Genomic DNA, 26,578 nt, shown 5'->3' on the forward strand with positions numbered 1-26,578 from the left:
CATTAGTGTAGTCCTGGAACTCTAATTCTTACTCCAGTACCACTTGTATTATGTAGTCAGAATTCTATATTATTGGACATTTATGGATCGCCTTTTTGTTTTTGTCATTCTTATCCATTTTCCTTGCTGTCAGTTTTTTTGGTTTTTCCTATGAACTTGCTTGTCCAGCTTTGTATTTTCTCATTTGCCTTTTTCCCTAACTTGCTGCTTTAGATTTGTTGTAACAAAAGAACCCAGAAACTGAGGTTAATGGAATGATTTGTAAGAATGAAGGGCTAATGGAACTTAGTAGAAAGGATTTTGCAGCAATTCAGTTTTTCTGATGCTAGGTAGTTCTTTGGTTTGCTGTTGGGTCCTCAACTATCTCCTCAGTATTGATGTTGCAAGAAGCCCAATACTTGGAGATGTTAACTACATTATTAAATATTTTCAGAGCTGGGCTTGACCTCATTTACAAGTTCCTGACAGAGATGGTCCCACATAGGCTATCCTTATAGTGAATCAACCAAACTATTTCAACTCCATTTTAAATGACTTCATTTTTTCCAAGTAAAATTATTTATGATTATATAAATAAAGTAGTTAATTATTAGTGGACAAAATTAAAGGACAGTTGTGTATTTAGAATGAAATTAGTCCTATAAATCACTTTTGCTATATTTTTAAAAAGTTCTTCAAATGTATTAGAATTCAGCAAAACCAAAGTATTATACTTCTATAGCATTTTATATAATTGTCATTATTTATTGAATAATTAAAATTTTTACTACATTCAGTAACTTGGAATTATATGAGGTTTTTGTTGTTGTTGTTGTTGTTTAACAAGCATTTTTAGTTTGTAGAGTAATGCCAGTGTTGTGTACAATGTTCTGTGTAAGCTCTCTTATTAGGTTATTGATAGGATTTTTCAATTACTGTGCTGCTCTGATAGGCAAGCTAGTTATGGTATAAAATTGTTCCTTGCATTTTCAGATATTCTGCTCCACAGTGAAGAAAGCTATTCTCCCTCTCTGATTTCTTTTAAACTTTCTAGTTTTTTATACTTGTGACAGGTCTTACTTAATTTTCAAAGTTACATTTGATAACAGTTTTACAACGTACAATTTTTTAAGCTTTTTCTGGATATAGCAATTTGATGCCTCCATCAGAGACTGGTGCATTCCTGTGATTTAAAACTAATTCATGACTTTTGGGCTTTGCTGAAATAAAAGAAATCATGGTGTTGAGAGGAAAGAATAGACATGACAGGCTTCTTGAAATGTATGTTAAAGAAATTTCTCTAAGGCAGGAAAACAGAGCATCAGTAAAATCCAATGAAGAGATAATTTTGTTTGAGAACAATTTTTATCCCACTCCTGTTCTCATCTAGTCCCTTGGATGTGTCTTTTATTTTACTTTCTCTTTTCACTTTTCAGTTTTATTGACAGAACACCACAGACATCCTTACTGAATGATAACCCACAGCAACGAGGAAACAAAAAAGATAGAATTCATCCAAAGGATTGGACTATGACAAGAGTGGGACAAAAATTTTTCAAACAAAAACATTTCTTATTTTTGTTAAATAAAAAGGTTTGTAGAAAGAGCAAAACTATGACTATTAAACATTTAATTTAGGCTGCTGATGATTGAAATGTGAATTAATTTCTTCTAATATGACAAATAGAAAAAAGTTCTGGTAAATTGTGAAACATTAGTGATAAGGGACATTATTTTTATTTCTTAGTAAGATTTTTATAAAATTAAAATTAGGCATTCTATTTAATTGGTTAGCATCCGTTTAATTGGGAGCCAGGCATGGTGATGCATGCCTGTAATCCAGTGATTCAGGAGACTGAGGAAGGAAGATCACAAGTTCTAGGCCAGTCTCATCGATTTAGTGAGACCCTAGGCCACGTAGTGAGACCCTGTCTCAAAATAATAAATAAGAAGGGCCACGTGCAATGGTGTTTACATGTTTGGCTGTTTTCACTTAGTATAATGTTTTGAGGTTCAGCCATGGTGTAGCATGTGTCCATGCCTCATTCCCTTTTATGACTGAATAATATTCCAGTGTGTGTATATACAGCAATGTGTTCACACTTTAATCCATTGATCGGCATTTAGATTGTTTCTCTGTATTGTCTATTGTGAATAGTGCTGCTTTGAACATTTGTATACAAGCATTTGAATACCTGTTTTCATTTTTCTTGGGCGTATATTTAGGATTAAGAATTCTGGGTCTTATAGTAATTCCATTTAACATTTTGAAGAATCTCCAAATTGCTTACCATAGTGGCTTTACCATTTTACTGTACCATTTCATTTTACATACCCACTGATAATGCATGATAATTCTAGTTTCTCTGTATCTCAACAAATTTGGTTTCTTTTTTTAAAATCATAGCCATTCTAGTGGGCATAAAGGGATTTCTCACTGTGGTTTTAATTCTTGTTTTCTTGATGACTAATGACACTGAGTGTCATTTTTGTATGCTTTTTGGCCATTTGTAGATCTTCAGACCATTCAAGTCCTTTACCTATCTTGTAATTTGGTTATTAGGAATTTGTTTTACATATTATTTACATATCAAGGGAGAGAGCATGTATGATCATGTACAAGAGAGGAACAGACAGAAATACACATTTCCAGTGGGATTATCTTCCATCTCTTTTTTTTTTTAAAAGCTTGTTTGGCTCACCAAAATTTAAACTGGTACTTCCTTTGAATAAGCTGTTGGTGAGTTGATTACAGCGTGATGGTGAAGTTTGAGTTTTTTTGTGGTGCAGTGAGTCATTCCATTCCTTGACCAGCTGGTCAAATGGGCACCTGTTGGCCTTTTGGCTTGATCATTACCAATACATATCAGTTTGGGGGGAAAAATGACTTAGTCTTCCATAACAAAAAGCCCTGTCATTTTTCTGTGTGAACATGATAGACATGTACTAGACTACCTAGTACAAAGGATTTTTATTGTCATATCGACTCTCCTTTTACTTTTTGTGGTAGTTTTCACCAAAATAGAACTTAGGATATTTAATGCCCATTTTGGTACACCTCCTAAAGCTTGGTTAATTTGTTCATGGATTTTACACTGTTCAAAAGTGCTAAATGTTAAGACTTTTCATAAATTTAGCATTGTTCCAGGAGTAGTTTTGCCTAGGTTATTTATTTAAATCTATATTCTTTTGTTCTATGTAAAATTCCTTTATCTTACATGAACAATGTAATTCTTGTTTGCAGTTGCTGTCCTCTTCTGGGTTACTGTTTGCTCTGATTTTTATGTAATCTAAATTTTTTTGTGTAATTCTAAGATTTGTGTGTGTGTGTTGATGTGTTTCCCCTTTTAGAGATCATTTTTTAGAGCCTCAAGTTATTTTGATGATTCAGAACTACTCTATATATTATACAAAGTCCTATTTAAAAATTTGACTTTATAAATTGTATTGATTGATTAGATTTTCTGACTTACAGATTTCTGAAAAACTAACAAGATCTACAGTTTCTTTCTCTAGCCACTCCCTAGCCCCTCAGCAACCCTGGGATTGAGCCCAGAGGCTCATGCATGCTAGGCCTTCTATTTCTTGATATTGCATATACTATAAAATTCCTTGTTGTTTTCTAAGGATTGTTCATTGTGGGGGTTCAGTAATTAGGTTTTATTTATTCCTCAGAAGTCTCACTTTTATTCAAGTTGGTGTTTCTTTACTAGTTGTTTTCCCCAGGGAAGATAGAAAAAGGAACCAATTATAAATGAAATACTAGTTCAAGAATCAAATTTAATGTGTGAAAAGTGTGTGAGGGAGATGTGGGGGGTTGTTGTTGCCATAGGTGTGGTAAATGATCTCAGTTAACTTCCCGCATCATTAATATTTTATTGAGTGCATGTGTATATGTTGATTCCTTGAAAGTTGAATAAATTAGTAGATGCTCTAAAGATCAAGGTATTAGAAAAGGTATAAAAACTGCATTAACAAATGTGCACTAGGAGGACGTTTTTTAAATTAAATAATGGGTTTTAGCTAAAAGTCACAGAAATTCTATATTCTACTAATAGATAAATATTTTTGGTGTGAAATCTTTTATATTTGTCAAACTAATGTTTACTTTTGACTTGCATAAATTCCTTTTTAGTGAACTACATGTCTGAGTATTTCTAATGACTTTCATTTTTCTGCTTCAAACAACCAATACCAATTTTTAAAATAAAGTTTGACAGAAAGAGTTTAATTTGAGATTTATTTTTGTATATGATATTTATTTTTTGTAAATTAAAAAGATGAAATAATATTTTATATAGGCCTCAAGATTTTAATTTTTTGAAAGAAGAATCTATACTTATTTTTTTCCTAGGATATGAACTTAAATTGTTTTAATGTTCTAAGTTTTCTCTGTCTCACACACAATCATATTTTCTATGCACAGTAGTATTTATTTCAAGACGCATCTTGGTTGAAAAATCCTTTGAACATTATGGGATTATTTTTTTATACTCATAGCCAAATCCCAAACCTGATTTTTTTTAATTCAAAATCTGCCTCATTCTATTCCTATCTCACACCCTAAAAAAATCAGGCCTAACTCACCTTTTATGTGCTTTTTTTTTGACTCTGTTAATTTTCTCAAGTTGATTCTGTACATTGTCACTGTCTTGATCTTAAAATGTCCCTTTCATTTTGTTACTCAGGTATTTTCAGTCTTAATAATCTATTTAATATTTATTTGACCTCCATGCAAGTTGGTGTAGATTCAGAGATTAAAAATACCCACAGGCCTGCCCCTAATATTTTCACATTCTAATAGAGTAGAAAATCAACCACAGTACAGTAAGTGAAGTGCAGATAATCATTTATTTACTCATTTGATAAATACATTTGTGCACTTATTGCTTGTTATTTCCTGTGCTAGACTGTAGAATGTGAAAGACATGAAATCTGCTAAATACAAGATTCATTTAGTTAGTAGTAGGCAGAAATATAAACAGATATTTATAAATTTAGGAATGTAATATAATTCTGGCTCTATGAAAAACACAAGGGAGGAATATCTGATTCCATTTGGCAGATAGAGAAGGTTTCTTGCATGGATAAACTCTGAATGAAGCCTTGAAGTTTTGAGAAAAACTTGGTGAAAAAGAGAGAGGTATGGGTAGAAACTTCAGGAAAATGAGACAGGAAGAGTAAAGCACCGAGGTGTGGAACAGTTTGACTTCTTTGGGGGAAGGTGTACAAGAGCATTGGTATTATTGGAGTATAAAGGTATAAGCAAGATAGGGCAAGAGATGAAGCTAAAGAAGGTAGGTCTGGGCTCTATCCTGAGGGTCTTGAATTTCATGTTAAGGAGATTTTTATCCTGAAGGTTGTGGGATATGTTGATGGGTTTTAAGACAAGGACTAATATGGTTACATATACATTCATTCATTTAAATTCTTGCAATTAAAAAATTATTTTTAACTGATACTTAAAAAGATTGAGTTTCAGATTGATCCATTTTGCAGCTGTATGGAGGATAGACTTGAGGGTAAAACTATTTAGAGGCTGTTGAACTACAATTGAGACAGTGAAATAGGAGTGAAAGTGTAGGGATAATCAATAAATATAGAGAGGATAAAATCAGAATGTGATTGGTTGGTAAAGGAGAGAACATGGATAGAGGTTGGTGTTATCACTAAGAGAAAAAGAAGAACAGTTTCAGTTGTTGACTTCAGGCAAGATTGGGAAATCAGTTTGGAATATTTTGTATTAGAAGTTTCTTATGAGACATCTGAGTGGAATTTTTCAAAAATTTTGTTGAGAAAAGTATAACCTATGGTGGCTAACCCAGATTGTCTGGGATCAAGTGTGAATTTGTCAGTTATGGCTATATGTCTTTATGAAGTTATACTTAACCTCTCTGTAACTCATCTGTAAATGTTGATACTGGGGTTGATGTGAAGATTTAGCCTTTTAGTATAAAATACTTTAGAATTTTGTCAGGCTGTAAAAAGTCTTAAAGAATTATTAGCCATTCTTAAAATCATTGTCATGTTGGGATTTAGAAGATTAATGCTATATAGCAGAAAACTAGAGTAGAGAAATATGCTTGGATCAGATAATGAGGGACTGTATGTATCACTTAAAAGTAGTATGAATTTTAACCTAAATATAGCAGAAAACTTTTTTTTTAAAGTGTGTTGTATCTTAACCTCTGAAAGGGTTCTTTCCAAATAATTTATTATTTTTAGGTAGGTATGCTGCCACCAGGTGCTAGGTATGTGTTACTGTTGTACAAATGAAGCAATAAAACTATCATTTTTTTTTAATGAAGTATTGATTTGATTAAGATCGCTGAATATAAACAGTCTAATTCTGGTAGGACTTCCTTGTTTCAAAACAAAAACTAAGATTAGTTAAGATGAGGTAAGAGAGGGTTGTTGTAAAAATGCAGAGATTTCAGAGGAAGGATGGAGAAGTGTAGTAGGGCCTCAGAGAATCTGAAAAGCCATGGGAAATTGATGCCATTCTTGCCACCATTTCTTATCTCATTTCCATATTTTTGTATATTAACTTCCTTTATTTACACATCAGTTTGTGTATGAACAAAAATTATAGGATGAATTTCCAAACCTATGCTATATAGTGGAATGGTTTCCCATTAAATACATTTTAAATTTTTTTTAAAAGGCAAAAAAAATATATATATAAACAGTGGAAGCAAATCTCATAAAATAAACCACTATCCGGTGGTTCCCAAATTTTGTTGTACACTCGAAGCTTCTGGTAAGCTTTTAAAAAATTCTTTTTACTGTTTAGAACACACACCATGCCAAAATCAGAAAGTCTCACTATTTTAAAAAGATTTTCAAAGAGCAGAAAAGTTTAAAACCATTGATAGAGCCACTTTGCAAGATTTTGCAATACTTGAGTGATTATATATTATGACTTCTTATAAGCCAGGTACTTTACTTGGTATGCTTCTGTAAGGATTATTTAATGCCAGAAGGAAAACTGGCTGTATTGGATATAGAGAAAAGTGTCTTGGGCTGCAATTTATCTTGTAGGATGATCATGTGTACTGTTATTTAGAGGTCATTTTAGTGATGTGGCTGTAATTACATGAGGATCAAATTATGCACTAATTTTAGAATCCTTCATACAAGATATCTCTTCTCTATAACCTTTCTGGACAGCTCTGCTACTTCCTTGTTCCCTACTTTCAAGAGAAGAATCTAATTGATTCACTCCTCTTATCAAAAGAGGGTGAAAACAGATGTCATGGATGGTAGAAGTTGTAAGTACTGGCCAGTTCCCTCAGAATGAAGTTCTACATACTTTAAAAGTACTTCAGTGTTTCACCTACAGAAGAATGCATGGTAAATATATAATATTAAAACAAGTGAAAAAAAGACCTCTACATCTGTCACTTAGATTAAAAACATTCATCTACCAATGCAATAAAATCTTTATCTAATTCCACCCCTAGCACCTGAGCTAACTATAGTTCTGAATTTATCATCACCTTGCTTTTTATACCACATATGTGTACATAAACTATACTTAGTTTTCTGTTTTTGAACTAAGCGGTGTCATTATGTGACGTCTTCAGTGATTTTCCTTTTGTTCAATATCATTAGAGCATTTTCACTCCTGCAATAGTATTCCATTATAGAAATTTATCTCAGAGTCCATTCTCATCAGTGAGCATTTAGGTCATTTCCAGTTTTGTTACTGTTACAAATATTTCTATTGTGTTAGGTTTTGTCTGCAAGTGCCAAGGGTTTAGAGTTGGATAGAAATCATGAATCCTGTGTTCCCTTAGTCCTTGAGTACTAGAGAGTGTCTTTGAAAATGAGGTAGAAAGAGGGAGTGAAATCAAAAGCAACCTGGTGAGGCTGGGGTTGTAGCTCAGTAGTACAGCACTTGGCTAGCAGATATGAGGCACTGGGTTTAGTCCTCAGCACCATATAAAAATAATAAAATGGGAATTGAGTTTATCTACCACTAAAATATAAAAAAAATGAAAAAAGCAAAACTTGTATTTGTTAATATTATCTACATGGTTTCATTATATAAATCATCAAACAGACATCCCTGGGAACTATTGATGAACACTTGATACCCATTGACCATTAATATGGATCACTGACCTGAACAGAGGTAGCAGTTCTTTTATTTTCTTTTCTATTTTTTTTAGTTGTAGATGAACATAATATCTTTATTTATTTCCTGTGGTGCTGAGGATTAAACCCAGTGCCTCACATGTGCAAGGCAAGTGCTCTACCAGTGAGCCAACCCCAGCCCAGTTCTTGTATTTTTGAGTTGATATTGCCTGCCAAAACTATATGCTTACCAGAAGGAGTCATTTATAACCTAGACTTAAAAATTAATAAATAATAAAATAGCCTGCATGACAGTGAAATGAAGCAGAGGTAGGTGGTATCTGAATAATACTCTTTTGGATGTGATTTCTAGTAGGTATATAGTTTTATTATTCTTTAAGAAAATAGTTATTATTGAAGGTGGAATGGTGGTGGAATGGTGGTGGAATGACAGTGGCGGGAGAAGACAGCCTGAGACATAAGCATACAAAGACTGAGCATACTATCCCAAGCAGCAATTGTAAATGATATTCTTGCTAGACATTTTCTATCAAGCATCTGAAATGAAACTCTCACATTGATTTGGATTGCCCTAGAGCCAGGAGTACTGGATTCAGTTGACTTCAGGCTAAAAAGAAAACACTCTTGGTTTTCATCATAAACATAGGAACCAATGTGATAGTAAAATGAAATGAGACTCCAATATGAAACTGTAGCCACTGCTTTAGCATTTATCACTTTGTTCCTCACTCTGTCTTGGTATTCTAGTGCTAATATCATTGTATTGATTCATGGAAGAAACTAAAAAGATTGTTTAATGACCTAAATTTTTTGTTGTATATGTTTATATGTGCATATTAGATACAGAGATCTCTCTGTGTATGCACATATACTTACATGCATCTATATGTATAAAATAAGAAGATGTAAATGGAAAACATAGGCACCATAAAAAATAGTTATAGTAACACATGGAGCCATGATAATATTATCAGTGAATATTCTTTAAAGATATGTAGGGGTAGAAGGCAGTAAAGATCTTTCAAAGAAGAAAAAATTACCTGTAGTCTCATAATCTACAAGTAATTATTTTTAATAATTTGTTTTAATTTTTAATAGTTTGTTTATATGCACAAATATATTTAAAAACTCCACTTGATTCATTTTATGCAGTTTTGTGCTCTTATTTTACCCAGCTTTATACTGAGAACATTTTCCCACATTAGAATTTTTTGAAAATATTTTTTGACAGCTGCATAACATTACATTGCATTAAGTAATTATAGCCATGTGTAGCCATGGACCTGAATGTATCATTTTAGGGTTTTTTTTGTTGTTGTTGTTTGTTTGTTTGTTTTTGGTTAAAGAAACTATGTAGGAGTTCTGAAGTTCTGAGAAATAATGCCTATTATTAATGCCTAGAGGTGCCTCTTTCACAAAAAATCAGTTTTTTAAAAATTCAGCAATTATTCAGAGCTAATATGCAGTCATTGTTCTAGACTTGGAGTGTATAATGATTGATTTTTATTAAAAATCCCCTCCTTTATGGAACTTTCTAGTAATTTGTTCTGAATGATACTTAATAACATGAGAATAAAATAATGTTTTGGTAATTTTATGTACTTAGATGTGATTTGTTCTGAACACTGAATTATTCCACTTTTTCTGTATCCTATACCATTTTTCAGTTGGGATTATTTAGTAATAGCTATATACTTTTTGTTGGCTTGTATTTTCAAGCAACAGTTTACAAATTTTCATAAGTAAAATGCTGGTTTCCTTAGAATTGCAGGTAAAGAAAGGAGAAAGGAAAGGAAATAATTGAAAAATTTTCTCAAAAAACCCCAAGACCTGGAGGAAATTTTAAATGATCCTTCTAATGTATCTCTTCATTATACAGTTGAAGAAACTGAATTCTCCTGATGTTAAGTGGCTTGTCCACTGTCACATAGCTAGTACTATATGACAGCTCAGCACTATATTATATGTAGTCCATATTGTTTTGAAATTCAAGAAATATTTGGGTTGTCTGTATACCCAGGCCATGAAGTACACAAAATTAAGATGATTCCGTAAGCTACAGAATCTGTTTTCTTTTTAAACATGAAGGTGATCAAATTGAATGAGATTATAGGCTATAAATAGGTTTGGTTGCTCAATGATTTAAAGTCTTATGGTCTTTTCCATTCTTGATTTCCTTAGTTTTATTTAGCACTATTTTTTTCTTACAGGTTTTTTTTTTTTTTTTTTGAACGGGGGGTGTGTCTTGCTGATTCTGAGGCTGACCCCAAACTCCTACATTCAGGAGGTCCTTCTGCCTCATCCTCTCAAATAGCTGGGACTACAGGCATTCTACTAGGCCTGGTTTGTACCTTTTTGTTATTTTGGAAAATATGATTCAGAGCATCCTAAAATGTTGCTTTTAACTTTGCTCTCATTTCCCCTTCTTCAGCTGGTTTTTAGGTTAGTCGTTATAATCTTTTTGTTTCCATGGTTAGGCCACCAAAGTTTTTCTGTGATAGTTTATATAGCTTCTTGTTTATCATCCATAAAGAAATATTAAAAAGGCTTAATGACATCCCTGCAAAGAACAAATAGTCACCATAATTATAATTATTTGGGATTTCTTCTATTTTCTACAGGAAAAACATAAAAATCACTTTTTATAGTTATTTTTAAATACTATAGAGATTACCAGATTACATATTTTTGTAACATTCTCTTTGTGGTATGTGCATTCTCACATTTGTTTTTCCTGTCATCAAAAAACACTTGTCAGTTTGGCAATTTCATTTGTTCATGCTTTAAAATTAATGTTCTAGGATTGTGAAATACAATGAAAAAGGACCTAAGAATACATAGAAAGCAAATTAGTATAATGAAAGGTTGGATTTGGAGTCAGATACTCTAGTTCTGTTTTGTTTTGCCACTGATTATAATATTGATCAGGTAACATTGATTTTTTAAAATATTTTTTATTTCTACATAATACATTTATTTTGTTTATTTACTTTTATGTGGTGCTGAGGGCCTCGCATGTGCTAGGTGAGTGCTCTACCGCTGAACCACAACCCCAGCCCCTAACAAATTGATTTTTATATATCAGCTTCTACATTTTTGTCTCAGTAAGATATTTTCTGACCTCTCCCTACAGTCCCACAAATTGAATTTCCATTGTATGCTGTCTTTAATGCATATACTTTCTCTTCAAAGCACTTTTTATAACTTGGATGTACATATTTCTTTATTTGTTTAATATTATTTTTCTTACTGGAGTACAATTCATGAGAGTTCATATGTGTTATTTATCACTACATGCCCTGTCATAGCTCATGATAGGCAGTTAATAAGTATTTGTTAAATAACTGAACTATATACTTACAACCTGACATAAATCCAATTTTTTATGCTTTCCAGGCATAAAACTACAACACATCTCTTTCGGAAGTCCTTTTTAAAGAAAATCAGGACAGTACAGTTTCCTATAACACAATACACCTCTTCTCTCTCTTCTCGCTGTCCATATATGTATATATGAAAGATTTCCAGGCTTAAGAAATTGTGCTCTAACCCTTATTTCTCACTCCATTTAATAATAGAGTTTGGCATTATACTCTGAAGTTCTACCTTTGGGGCCATGTGTTTCATTTATGTCTAGCACAGTGCCTGGCATGTAGTAAATAGTCAATGTACACACAAAAACCTAAACAGACTTCAATTAGTCACTTATTTTTGAAGGAACATTATAAAAACTTGGCATGTTTTTATATATAACATTTTGAAAATGTATTGTTTTATTGAGAATGATCATTTATAAAATTATAAATATTGAGTTTAAGGAACTCAATATATTTATATTCAGTTGTTTATTCATGTTCTGGTCAAGATAAGACATTTACTTGTGATCTGGTCTACTTTTGAAAGACAAATATGTGAACATAATATCTTTCCAGTAAATCTTGCAACTATTTCTGTGACTACATATGTTAACACTTTTATAATTGGCTTCCAAATGACAAACACAGATGGCTGTAGTCTGAATTTTCAGCATGTTTTAGAATAAATGTTTTCTCAGTAATTTAAAGTGCATCATTTCAGTATCAGATGGTTATCTAATTGATTCAGATTTTTTTGCTTATCTGCTAGCTTGCCATTTTTCAAATTTAAAATAAAACTAAATAGTTATAAATAATTGAATACATGATACAATCTTATTCCTCTCACATTTTTATAAAACAGTAGTCTTACCAGAAAGCTATTATGGATATTATTTTTTATGAGAAACTTTTTGTTCTGTTTTGGTTTTCTTGGTGGAGGAGGGAGGTTATAGTGAGAAGGATTTTTTTTTATGTTCTTATTCATTTATTAGCCATTTTTGTAGTTGGTCTATTTAATAGTTACAGTAATTCCAATCATATATTTCCTCTTTTTAAGGAACAAAGAAATTCACTTAGTCTCATTCTTTTATCTTTCACCTCTTAAAGAGTGATTCAAGTAATTTGAAAATTGTTCATTTTAATTTTGAAACCATCGAACATTTTAATAAAGTAGAATTAGGTATGCCTTTTATATGATCTTGCTTAGTGTGGTGACTTTTCAATAAAAGATAAATTATCCTTTTAAAAAATTCAACATAGGGGCTGGGGATGTGGCTCAAGTGGTAGCGTGCTCGCCTGGCATGTATGCGGCCCGGGTTCAATCCTCAACACCACATACAAACAAAGATGTTGTGTCTGCTGATAACTAAAAAATAAATATTAAAATTCTCTCTCTCCATATCTATCTCTCTCTCTCTCTCTCTCTCTCTCTCTCTCTCTCTCTCTCTCTCTTTTTGCCACAGTCTGGCTGCAGCAAACTAGCCGGGGGATGACGAACAACTTGTGTACGTTGATACAGCAGGAATGGGAGCCGTTTATTGTAGGACAGGAGCAGTATTTATACATTCCACACAGCTTATCTAATTAACATAAACTAGATACAGCAGTCAACCAATCAGGAATCTCCACATTTAATGGCTCACTGGCATTATTTCACAAACCACTCCCTCTGGCAAAATGCCAGGCACCCATCCAGACTCGTTTACAGACTCTAACATCTTTTTAAAAAAATAGATAAAAAGTTCAACATATATTTATTTAATATTGCTCTAGGCTTTTAATATATAGAAGTAGGGAGGAAAAAAAATCCTTGCCCTCATGGGGTTTACCTTCTGGTTAGTTTTTCTGAAAAAATAATATGACTCATATAATGAGTAGTATAGGCCTAGAACAGTATCTTTAATTATGTTGTAGAAGTGATTCATTCTAAATACTATAATGGAACTATTTCTACTTTTTATTCCATATCTGTGTGCTTATTTTTTGCATTTAGTAACAGATATTAGTATTTTGGAGGGTTTTTTTTTGTTATTTTGTTGTTGTTGTTTAAATCAAACTTTCCATTCTTTATTTATCTATCTTTCATTTTGTACTGATGGTTGAACCTGGGCCCTCTGTGCTTGCTAGGCAAGCACTCTACCACTGAGCCACATCCCCAGATCTAAGTCATTCTTTCTATAATGCAAAGTTAATAATTTTTTCCTTTGTTATATATTTGATATTTGAATAAATATTAGATATAAATTATTGATATAATCTAACACTTGGAATTTTAAGCAAAATCTTCATCTTTGCCTTGATAAATTTTGCTGACTAAATATATTCTGATGCAGAAACATGATATTTCAAGAAGTTTCTGAAATTGAGTATAAATATTATAAATGTTATTATTAGTATTTATTTTTTGGCATTGCATTCTCTCAAAGGGATGTTTTTAAATAATGCTCCTGGATTTCTGATTCTATTTATAGATAAAGTATTTGCCAATATTCTAGTTAGTTTATTTTTAAGAATGATCTGCTATGCTCCAAGTAGTTCAAGTACATTTCAGCAGCTTAATAATGTGAAAATAGAGGCAACTGGTCTTGCACCTGTTCCTCAACACACTGGGTAGTTACTAAATAACTGGGAAAAATGTTAAATGTCATATATTTTTATTCTCTGTAAGTATAATCATGAGCTATTTCTGACTTATGAATTATATATCTTTATTAAGGGAATAGAACTTGTTTATATGCTTTTCTTCATCTACAGCAGATAATTTAAGTATAAAATGTTATTTATAAATAATGTATTTGCCACATATTTTGATAGTAACATTAGCAAGATTGCTTTAATACTTTAGATAATAAGAAATTTATTTGCTGTCTTTGTAATTGGTCTGGTTAAGAGTTATGGTAATTCTAGGCATATATTTCCTCTTTCTAAAGCAGAAAGGAACTTACATGAGGTCTTCTGTTTTCTCCTCTTAAGAGTGTTCAGGAGCTCAAATTAAATTTAAGTCTTTGTCAGTAGTTGCTTTATATAAAAATCAGAATACTTACTGTATTTAAAAAAATACAGTAATAGCTTAGCAATATATCCTTTGCCTAGCACATACAAAGCTGTGGGTTTGATCCTCAGTACTACATAAAAATAAATAAAATAAAGGGATTGTGTCCATCAAAAAAAATTCGAAAGAATAAATAAATAAAATGTAAGTGAGCAATAGGAAAAATACCTGTAATCTGAACTCCAAATGTAAACAAAAGTTGTTAAGGTTGTAGTTTTCCAGAATTTACCTATGCCTATGAATATAATGATGTTTAAATTCATACTGGATATAATCATTGAAAGCTATGAGCCTGAGACTTGCCTTATCTTTTAAAAAATGAAGTGTAATTTTCCTTTCATCAAAAGAAATAGATATGCTACAATACTACTTTATACCTGCTATTATATCACAAAGTCTTTAATAGCAATTGCTTGCATTGGCATTTTTAATATAAGTTCACCATAATTAGTTCTAGTGTTACCTGGTATATAATGTGTACTTCTGATTTTAGGTGGTAAGAAAATATTTTAGGTCTTAAAAAACTTTGAATAGTATAGTAAGAAAGTTTTTACCTTTTTCAGTTTTCTTTCTGCTTATGATAACGAAAATCTGTTTGATGCTTGTCTCTCTTTAACAGTCTTTTATTTTGTCCATTTTTTTCATAGCCTTCAGCAACCTCTTACTAAAATTTCAATAATAGATTTATCATTTCTTTTATTTTCAATTTATCTCTTAAAAGAAATAACAAGTGATATTAACTTTCAATTTATGCCAGAGATTACATCTCCTTTTAAAATAAATTTAAAGAAAATACACTGTTTAAAATATGTTAAGTAAATGATAACATGTCGGCAACTAGGATTTGGTACAAATTCTGATGATGACAGACAAATGATAAAGGGTAGAAAACACTGCTGTTTAAAATTTTAAGTTACTTGTAAGGTTTTTCCCACTGTAAATATGGTTGCATTGAGCATTTGTATAGCTAATAGGCTAATTATCTTTTTTGTATAAAAGATAATTATAAACAATTTCTTTTGTATAAAGTAGTAGACCAGAACAAGTGTGTTTGGAGCTCCTTGTTTTTGTGTGTATTTTCATATAATCTTAAATCCAGAGATTATACTGTGAATGAGAGTCCCTCTATTCCCCTATTCTAGTTATAGAATAGTTTTTCCCCTAACTCAGCTAATTTCCTCTTCTTTAGACTTGACATGTTCATTTCTTACCCCTCAATATTTAATAAGTTCATTCACAAGTACCTAGTTTTACAACCTTTACAACCCGAATATTCAATCCAATAGTTATTCTGAAACTGTGAAGTCATCTATATTATTATCATCGTTTTAATTTGGTGATAGTTTGATCTTTTAAATAAAGTGATCCCAAAGAAAAATTATCATTGATATTAATGATACTTTTTTCCTGTAGCTTGCCCAGTTTCGACAAAGAAGAGCTCGATTGGATGGACAAAACCCTCATAAGAAGCCAAAAAAGAAGAAAACCTCAAGCAGTAAAAATGATGTTCATGGCTTGAATATTGATCAATCAAAGAGTGAGGAGATGTTCACAAATAGTTCTCAGGGTGTTGGATCAGCCGTGATGCCTGAATCCACAATAATGAGAACTCTAAATAATGAAGAAATGCTTAAGCATGAGGAGGTCTTTTCTATTGATGTAAGTATTCATCCAGATTTTAAAACATTCTACCTCTAACTAGAAAGTAGTGGCAGTGAAAAGTCATTAACATCCACCTGAGGGAAGCTTGACAAAGTCATTGACTTTTTAGCATCAAGAACTGATGATTCTTATAAAGAACTTGAACTTTTCTGATGGCATGTTAAGGATTTACTTTTATTTAAAAGAGTTACATGAATTAGAGGAATGGTGTCTTTGATGCTTTTGGCTTACAGATGACATCTACTATATATGTAAAAGTTCTTGGTACTTTTGTATTTATAACAATGCCTTGTTATAAACTTTACATGCATTATTATAAGTCATTATAATTCATAATGAAATGAAATTTTTAAAGATTTGGATAATTTTTACTAGTTTTTTAATAGTATTTTTTTGAATTTTCTATCGTTACTAACAGCAACGTCTTAGTAAAGCAGGATTTTTTTTTTTTTTTGTAAAGTATGATATTTAGCAGGGGAAAAATGTCATAATTGTAATCATGTTTTACTTTTGTTGTAGCCGGAAAGTGAGATTTCAACCACAGCAGAAGATTATACTTCGGAGGTAAGACTAACATATCCCAATTAAAAATGTCATAGATAAAATTGATATTTTTTTTTAAATTATTGATTTTTTGTACTTTATTTCTTATAAATTTATATGCTTCTGTATATATTTAATATAATTTAAGGTAACATAATATAATATAAATGGATTGAAAAACTGAAAATAATATTTTACTGCTGTATCTTTTTCCAGTGGTTAGCTAAAGTCTTAACTGTTTGAATTGCTTAATTCTTAATTATATAGCAGCCCTATCTTGGTTTTTAGGAAAGTGAGTCTGCATTTCTAGGATCCATGACCATTTTAAGATAGCCATTTAACACAGTAAAAATTTTATAATTAGTATGATTTTTATAGTAATGCTTTTTACAAATGTTTGAATACTAGTGTGTGTATATATATGTATGTGTGTATATATATGTATGTGTGTATATATATATATATATATATATATATATATATATATATATATACACACACATACATATATACACATTTATATATATAAATGTTTATTGGAATTAATGTTGCTGTAGTGTTGTGCGTGTGCATGGGCATTGAACTCAGGGCCTTGTACATGCTAGGAAAGCACTTTGTCACCAAGCTACATTCCCAGCCCTTTTTCAGTTTTATTTTAAGATAGATTCTCACTAAGTTGCCCAGGCTATCTTTGAACTTGTGATCCTCCTGTCTCAGCTTCCTGAGAAGATGGGATTAACGGTGTGCATCACCATGCCTGACAATGATGATTTTTATTTTAGGTGATAAACTATACAATAGGCATTGGTCTCTTAAGAAATACCTGCCTTCTTTATATGTTTGCAATAAGTATCACTTTGTTATCTTATTCTTTTTAGATATGATTGTCATTTCTTTGCTCCCAAGTTTAGAGTACATGGAAAATTATTCTTTACTCTGAATGTTTAAGCAACTTAGTATATTTCATAAGTCTGAATTTATTGTAGGCTTCTAATAGAAAAACTATGTCCTTTTTTAAGAGAGAGAGAGAAAGAGAGAGAGAGAGAGAGAGAGAGAATGAGAATGAATATGAATCTTTTTTGTAGATGGACACAACGCGATGCCTTTATTTTATTATTATTTTTTAATGTGGTGCTGAGAATCAAACCCAGGTCCTGCCCATGCTAGGCAAGCACTCTACCACTGAGCCACAATCCCAGCTCAAAAAACTATGTTCTTAAATTAACATATTAGTTTTTATTTTTGTTGTTTGAGTGTGGGTGTGTGTTTGTTACTGGGGATTGAACCCAGGGTCGCTCTACCACTGAGCTACATTCCCAGCTGTTTTTATTTGAAACTTACTTGCTAAGTTGCTCAGGCTAGCCTTGTACTTGCAAACCAGAATTATCTCAACTTTTTCCATGGTGTGGTTCTCTGAGGACCTGCCTCTGAACATCTCCCAAGAAAATGCTTCAGCAGAGAAAAATCTTGAAAGTCATTCACAAAGACATTGTTAAAATTTGCCTTGAGCTTTTTTCTGAGCTGGCACAAAATAAAGAAAACTACAGGGAAAAAAATTTCAGAGGCATTCTCTTAAACTCTCTAAAACCTAGAAGCTCTGAGGACTCCCAATAACTACTGATGCCTTTCTGAGCTGCTTGACTATCATACCTCCCAGTCTGGAGGTGAGATCACTTTTCTGTCAAAAATGTCTGTTGCCTGAAGGAGACTCAGGTCTCATCACTGATGAGAGCAAAGATCAGATAGCAACTCTGCTTTTGTGGAGTGGAGAAACAGGGCTTTCAGTTTGTATATTGATGAGTATTATATGCTGTAGCTTGGGGAATTTGGTGGGAAGGCCTGCAACTAACTAAAGATGAGGATGAGAAGAATGAAATGGAGGAGAGTGAGGTGAAGTTTGAGAACTCTTCTGCAAACTTATGAAAAAAATCTTAGATAAGAAGTTGAGAATCTTAGTTATGAAGGTTGTGACAGTCCTCCAGTAGGCTGTCTTCAACCTGCTGCATTGTGACTAGCACTCAGGGCTAAACAGCGAACTCAGAGCAGATCATAACAGTCCAGGCACTTCAAGACAACTCTACAATGGGCAACATGATGGCCAGAAAGTACTTGGAGATAGATCCTAACCAACTCATTGTGGGGCAATATAAATATGTTTAAACTGAATTAGAGGAGAACTAACAATGGGCAACATGATGGCCAGAAAGTACTTGGAGATAGATCCTAACCAACTCATTGTGGGGCATTATAAATATGTTTAAACTGAATTAGAGGAGAACTAACTGAATATTTGCTATAGAGGTATTAGATATAACTATTATACTGGATAAATAATTTATGTAATACTGATAACATGGTATTTGACATGATCTTTGATGATATTTACAAATATTCATTTTATTACACTGTTACTTCAAAATAGAAATTTTAGTGTGTACTAAAATTAGAATGTGTCATTTCTGAGTCATGAAAAACTAATTGAAATTTAGAAGTATTATAATTTGAAAATTATCACAAGTGACTTTATATCTAGAAGTAGTATTCTACATTCTTGTGGTTTTTCACCAATTACAATAATGTGTTAACAAAACTTGTTTTTTGCCTTCCCTTTAGCTTTATTTCTCAGAGATTATTCTTAGAATAAAAGTAGAGGAATCAAACTGATTTTTTAAAAGTCTCTTAGTTAGGACCCTCTCCCCCTTTTATTTGGCAGTTGTGGGTATTGGGCCTTGCACATGCTAGACAGATGCTCTACAACTGGGCTACATCTTCAGTCCTAGGATTTTTACTTTTTAATGTGTCATGGCTCATACAGACTTAATCCTAACTCTAGACATTCTGACTAGTCTGTCCTACATATTTCAATGTTAACAATTTCATTCTCCTGGGTTCTATTAACATAGAATTGTGAAGGCTTAAGATATGGGCAGGAATGTGGGCAGGAATGAAGTTGGTTTTTGTATTCTTAGTGGTAAAAAGGCAATTAAATGATTAATTGATAAGAAATTAATTTCCCACTCCTTAAACCCTATATACATATTCTATCATCCTCCTTTCTCTTACTACAAAATATCTGTTCTACAGACAAGTGGTGATATGTTAAAGAAAGCCCCCACATCTGTCTGGATATGCATGACTAGCAATAGTACTATCCCCAGAGGAAAGTTTTTAGGGGAGTGTTCTTTACCTCTTTATTTCCCGTGGCTTGCTTACTAGCCTTTAATAAAATTTATACCAGTAAATGGTTTTATTTGAAAATAAATAAGGCTTAATTTTAAAAATATATTTAGCTAATTTTAAGGAAGCATTTTGTAAAAGAAGATCTAGTAACTTGAAGCTTTTAGTTTTCTTTCTGAAGACTAAATAGGAACTGCACTTAGAACTTCAGTTAACTTAAATGAAAGTGTCTTTTGCATTGTAAGAACTTAGATGTTTGAGGAATGATTGGCATTTGATATGCCTCTTAGATACTTCAGTTAAATATAATTACCATATTTGATTTGCTATTAAGGCATTTTCCCTAGATGTAAAAGATACACAGTTAGTAGAAATATTATTGTTAGGTAAATAAAATTTGGTCTATCATAATATATCAGGAAATTGTTTTTATACAGGTAAATGATTGCTGTAATGTGGTGAAAACAGGAAAGCCTACCAATTTATTAATGGTACAGTATATAAAACTACTCATGATACTAATATTTTTTATTATTTAAAACCATTTGACTTACTAACCAAGCTTTCTCCTGTATGTAATTCTTTCTGTATGTGATTTCTAAAAGTTACTAGATCTTCTTTACTGCTTAACAAAACAAAGTTACCTCATTTTTATTATAACATGGAATTGGAACAAAATTTGCAGATATGCTGTTTAGGGGTAATATCACATTAATAGCAAACCAGATTACCATAGAAGTGAACTTCAAAGTGAAGAGTGATGTTTTAAAGTGGATTTTGCTATGGAATTCAATATTCGAATTCCTCTCTCAGGAATGTTGCTAGTACTGAATTATTAAAAATATTGGATTAATTTAGGAAGAAGAATTTGGTGTCATTGATTCTTATTCTGAACAAGGCGCACACTATAGTGAGACTCACCTAGAGTTGATAGAAAACGATTTAGTTGGAAAACCTGAACATGAGCCCGAAGAACTGAACAGAGAACTGGAAGAAATGAGGGCCACCTATGTGACTGACGGATTGCATCAGGTTCATTTACCTTCTGTGGCCTTTGTTTGCTACTCACAAAAACAAAAACAGGAATTTTTTTTTAATATTTATTTTTTTTTTTAGGTGGACACAATATCTTTATTTTACATTTATGTGGTGCTGAGAATCAAACCCAGTGCCTCATGCATGCTAGGCGAGTGCACTACCACTTGATCCACATCCCCAGCCCTCCAGCAAATTTTAGTGATAGTTTTTTTATTCAATGAGAATTACAGGTGTTAACTTAAGATTATCTCATTCATGAGAAAAATGGGGTTCTTGCACATAGTATTAAGAATCCCATTTTACACCTAGAATTCAACTAATAGGGGTAACATGTATGTTACTTTGTTTATTTACCTTAATAAGATAGAGTAAAATAACTTCAGTGATTTCAGGACAGATGTTTTTCTAATGAGCCTGAAAGAAAATTGTGGTATAAATCATATTTTTTTTTAAATGATGACTTAAACCCATTAAGAATGTCAGCAAGTCCCTGTAAATCTGCAGTTAGAGTAAGATCTCTTGTATTAAGTAATCAGTTATGAATCAAGATGAAAATGGGATATTAATGAGGATGACAGAATAGATTTCAGTTTCATCCTCTCCAAAAACAAGTTGGTGGTGTTGCCCGGTAACAGATTGGGGGAGCTCCCCAATATAAAGGCATTTGCTTCTAGAATTAGATATATAGAAAAGCCAGAACAAGTGAAAATTTTTTGCATGTGCACATTAATTTCTTTCAGATTGATTTGGAAGTAAAACAAATTTCTTAAAGCTTATAGCTTTCAAATGTGGGAGATAGCATACAAATTGTAAGAATTCCACTGATGTGTTTTGAATCTCATATTTTTTAAAAAGTTGCTTGTAACAATGATAACCAGTTTTATGTAAAATATAAGCCTAGAATGTAATTATTTTCACTGATTTCCTTTAGTTACAAGAATTTGAAGCAGCAGTTAAACAAAGAGATAGTATTATCACACAGCTCACCGCCAATTTACAACAGGCAAGAAGGGAAAGGGACGAAACGGTGACAAAATTTTTAGAGTTGACGGAGCAAAGTCAAAAATTGCAGATTCAATTCCAACAAGTAAGTATTACAAGTAGAACAAGACTTACTCGATTTTTATAATGAATTTTTAAATTTTTTCACTTTCTAGAACAAATATGTTATAAAGCCATTTGTTTATTCGTACTGGAAAAACTAGTGAATAAGTGTTATGTTAATCAAGAATTTAATTTATACTTCTTGGGTAGTTTCTTGCTGTTGTTTTCTTTGTACTTCTTCCCTGTCTCTATTTAAAAATTCTACAAAGTCTTATCAGGTGTATTTTTGCAGAAATTTAACCTGCAGTTACACCCTACTTTTTCCAACCCTGGTATGGTTTTATGTTAATTAGGTTCTCAATTATAACTAGACTGACAACTGGATATATTCCATTTATCTTTAGTTGGAACTATAATCTAATTGCGTTAAACAAAAGGGAGGAATTTAAGGTAAGAATACAGGCTTGTTTATAGAACTTAAGGGCAGAAATACAATCAGAACTCTGAGAGAAATTGGAACTAGAGTTTGAAAAGTCATCAAGAATCCAGGAAGAACTTTCAGTCCGCATTTTTCTCTGCCTGTCTGCCTGTCTTATTTCTCCTACCTTCTCAGCTTTATAATGTGAAAGGTAAATTCTTAGGTCATGTGCACTTTGGGTAATGAGCCAATCAGCATGTTGACAGCATGGAAACTTGTTGACTGAGATAGTAAGCCGATGAAGTGAGCATAGTTTCCAGAGAACCCCTGTGGGCTGAGGGTACAATAAAGTGTCACTTCAAAATTTAATATTTTGAGATTTCTTTCTATTTTCAAGTTACAGGCTAGTGAAACTCTACGAAACAGCACTCGCAGTAACACAGCTGCAGATTTACTGCAAGCCAAACAACAGATTCTCACTCATCAACAACAGCTTGAAGAACAAGACCATCTATTAGAAGATTATCAAAAAAAGAAAGAAGATTTCAAAATGCAAATTAATTTCTTACAGGAGAAAATTAAAGTATATGAAATGGTATGTGTGTCTTAAGGAAGTCAACCTACTTGTAGCAGCTTTGTAATTAACGTTAAAGTTTTTAATGGAGGTGTTTATCTTTTTTTATGCATATGCACCCAAAATTTCATAATTGAGACAAACTCTTTGAGTATATAAAATAATATATTTCAAAAACATTGAGAATTTTGTAGTAATAGTTTTAAAGATGATACTACTCATTACTCTGCTCCTTAAAAGTGATCTGCCTATGTTAAACTAAAGTCTCAGGAGAATCTATTTTTATGACTAGGATTTTTATCCTTTTTCCTCCAACTAAATGTATTTCTTCTTATTTTAGCCATGATTATAAAATTCTGAAAAAGAAAATTTGTAAATTTAAACTAGAAAAAATTGTGGTTGATTCTTTTTATTCACTTGAGTTATATTCCAGTTTGGGGGAATTATTTAGTCAATAAGTGCTCCTGGTAGGAAATGTATCACATGGATTGTAATCTTTAATCTTAAAAGCAATTCATGCTAGTAGATTCCATTTTTTTGTTTGTTTTTTTGAGAAGTTGAAGTTCAGATGTGATTTGCCTGAAGCTTCCCCATTAACAGGTGCCAGAGTTGAAATTCTGAGCTCCTTGCACTACACTACACTCTGATCCTTGCCATCTCTGTCCTCTTTTTTGCTCTGTGAGAGCTGAAACAAGGCAGTGTGATCACCGTGTTTGAATGTAGCTGAACATCATTTTACAGTAACTCAAATTTCTTTCCATCACTCTGTGTGTGTCTTCAAATGTCTATGAAAGCACCATTGGTATGGATTTGTGGGTTTCAAATAAATTTGAGCAAGTAGGCAAATACAGAATCTGGGAACAATGAAGATGGAGAATACATATAATACAGCATATTTTATAAACCAGAAGATTCTACAGGAAGTTGAGAAATTACCAAGACAAGAATATTGTTTGGATAACAAAAGCCTTAACTAGCACTTATTAAGTACTTACTCTATAACAGGCAGTATTCAAAGCCTCTTACACATATTAATGCATTGAATCATTACTACAACCCCATGAGATAAGGGTACCTTTATCATTTACAAATGATGGTACCAAGACAATGCAAGATGAAGGAAATAATCCAGGTGCAGAAGTGATGTATTGATAGAGCCAGATTTCAAAGCTCAGTTATCTGACTCCAGAGACTCCTCTTTGAAAAATAGGAAATGTACAAATTAAAATTATGAGAAGGGCATGCTTTTCAATTAAGGTAATTTAAAGATTATGCAAGTGTTTACAGAATACCTATTCTGTAGTAACCCTTGCAAAAGATATATGACGGACCTTAAGATGTCCCCTTTCTTCACTGAACCCATGGAGAGGTGCGGCATGTACACAAGTTACCACAAAATAAAAAGTAAGTGCAGGTAACAAGTGTTATGAATGTTTTGACGAGGTCTGAATTATGAGGAAAAGATTCAGGGTAGACATCAGCAGGGAAGTAATATTTGAGATAGATCTATAAATTGGAATAATGTGTTATTTATATTTTGTTTACCCATAAATTGGTATAATATATGGAACAGCTATTCAATACCTATTTGGTAATCAAGAGAATTGTTTATGAATTCATGACAAATAGAGATAGGCAGGATATTCTTTGTGGGGTATGGAGTGGGCATAAAGACCCAGGCTGAAATGTTGAAAATGTATAGGGAGCAAAAAGTAATTTACTTAGAAAGCAATAGGCTTTGGAATTGTCTTTCTGGAGGGTAAGAGTAGAAAGACAATCGAGGCCTAAGTTGAAAGTGCCTGGATCTAGGATTTTATTATTTCTTATTGTCACTAGGCAGTATAATTTCAGATAATCTAAAATTTATGTAATTCATTTTAGTAATGAAAATAAACTGTTTATTTGAATGTTAGCAATAATACTTTTATTGTTCTTATTATTATATTTTAATTTCTCAGTTTTCAAAAAATTTAATCCCTTTGAGAAGTAGTTCTGTCAGAGCACCTGAAGTAACTATATTGATAGTCAAAGGCTCATTATCCTAATCCTCCAAACCTCCTGTGTTATAGTAGTCACAAACAGGAAGTATATTATTCCCCACTCTTTCAGGTGTAGTTCTAAAAATAGAGGTTTCCTTGACTGAAGGGCTCTCAGTTTTGTAACATAGAACAAGTGATTTAAAACCATGTAATTTGAAAAAAGCTAAACAAAGAAAACTGTGAATTTGTGGTGTTTAATAGTTGAATGAAGAATTATGGTTATCATATTAGGTGTTGGACAGTGTTGAATTAAGTTATTTTCTTTTATGAGGAGTGTTCCTTTCATCTTATAGAAAATCAGGAAACAAAATTATAACAGATTTTTATATCAATTTAACATTTTTCAAAACTAGTTATTAACAGTTTAGCTAAAATTGACCATCATGAACTGATTTTACTTTTTTAAAAATTTTTTTAGTTGTAGATGAACAGGATATCTTTATGTATTCATTTATTTTTATGTGGTGCTGAGAATTTAACCCAGTGCCTCATGTGTGTGAGGCAAACACTCTACCTCTGAGACCCAGCCCCAGTCCTGATTTTACATTTTATATAGGTTCCAAATGATTTATAAATTTCTTTCTAGTATATGAATATATTTGTATAAAGCTCAGTAAAAATAAAATACCTTAATTATTTTATTTTAACCTCAAACACGTTCTGGGAGATAGAGGAAATTTATCTTTATTGTACAGATAGAAATACCAGGATTAATAGATTACACTAATTTACTAATGTTGCATTCTAGTGTAGAAATTAAGAAGGCTCAGCACTTGGTAATAACATATGATGTAATTGGAAAAGGAATATGTGACACTCAGACAACAGCTCATAGTCTCACTCAAGAGGCTGCACAAGATAACCTTGGTTTATGTAGTGCAAAATTTGGCCTTTATTTGTTAGGCTCAGAAGTCATATTTTTTTTTCTTGAGCTATATCAGAGGTGAATTAGTTCAAGAGGTTAATGTTTAAGTCTAAATATAAGACTGTGAATTTACAATGAGAAATAATTATCACAAACTTCAGATTTTAAGCTCATTGGATTTTATATTCTTTCTATGGACAGATGAATTTTAAAAGCCAGGTAATAATTTAAAAAGTTGTTTATTAAGTATTAGATGAAAGGGTGTTGGAGGAATCAGATGTTCAGTGGCATGAGGTTGAGATAACCTGTTACATCCATCTCAGAGTAGTAATGTTCATGTCTGTAGACTAAACTTCTTAAATGCTCCTTGCTGTAACTCCCAACATTGTTTTCTGCATTCAGTATGGTTTTTCGAGAGGGATCAGACTTCTAAAAGGTTGATGGTGCGTTGGTCTTCTTCCAAGAACTATACTCAATTGATCAATGCCTACATTTTCTTAGTACATTTATTCAAGGCGCCTAAAAGTCCTGTTTGGCAAAGACTCGTGTCTCCTTAAGATAACTTTACTTCCTTACCTATATTTTCATCAGTTATATGGATTTCACTTATTTCCTTGGCTTTGGGACTATAGCTCTTAACTGTTTAATGAATATGCGTTAATATGTCTTGTCTTAGCCTAATCTCCAGTTCCAAAGATAGGAACTGGGGAAAATTATCTGATGGTCTTTTA

The 26,578-nt window shown here is 32.1% G+C and overlaps 1 protein-coding gene across 1 annotated transcript in view; it reads left to right on the top strand.

Moving 5' to 3' along the window:
- Positions 1-26,578, top strand: part of LOC143387701 (A-kinase anchor protein 9-like) — a 60,836-nt gene that overhangs the window by 4,199 nt on the left and 30,059 nt on the right. Inside the window, exons 2-7 of the mRNA XM_077108310.1 lie at positions 15,901-16,146; positions 16,669-16,713; positions 20,307-20,360; positions 20,728-20,901; positions 21,839-21,994; positions 22,767-22,964. Coding sequence (XP_076964425.1) covers positions 15,901-16,146; positions 16,669-16,713; positions 20,307-20,360; positions 20,728-20,901; positions 21,839-21,994; positions 22,767-22,964 — 873 coding nt within the window. The remainder of the gene's footprint in view (positions 1-15,900; positions 16,147-16,668; positions 16,714-20,306; positions 20,361-20,727; positions 20,902-21,838; positions 21,995-22,766; positions 22,965-26,578) is intronic.

This window comes from Callospermophilus lateralis, unplaced genomic scaffold (assembly GCF_048772815.1).
Source record: "Callospermophilus lateralis isolate mCalLat2 unplaced genomic scaffold, mCalLat2.hap1 Scaffold_44, whole genome shotgun sequence".
NCBI classification, from domain to species: Eukaryota; Metazoa; Chordata; class Mammalia; order Rodentia; family Sciuridae; genus Callospermophilus; species Callospermophilus lateralis.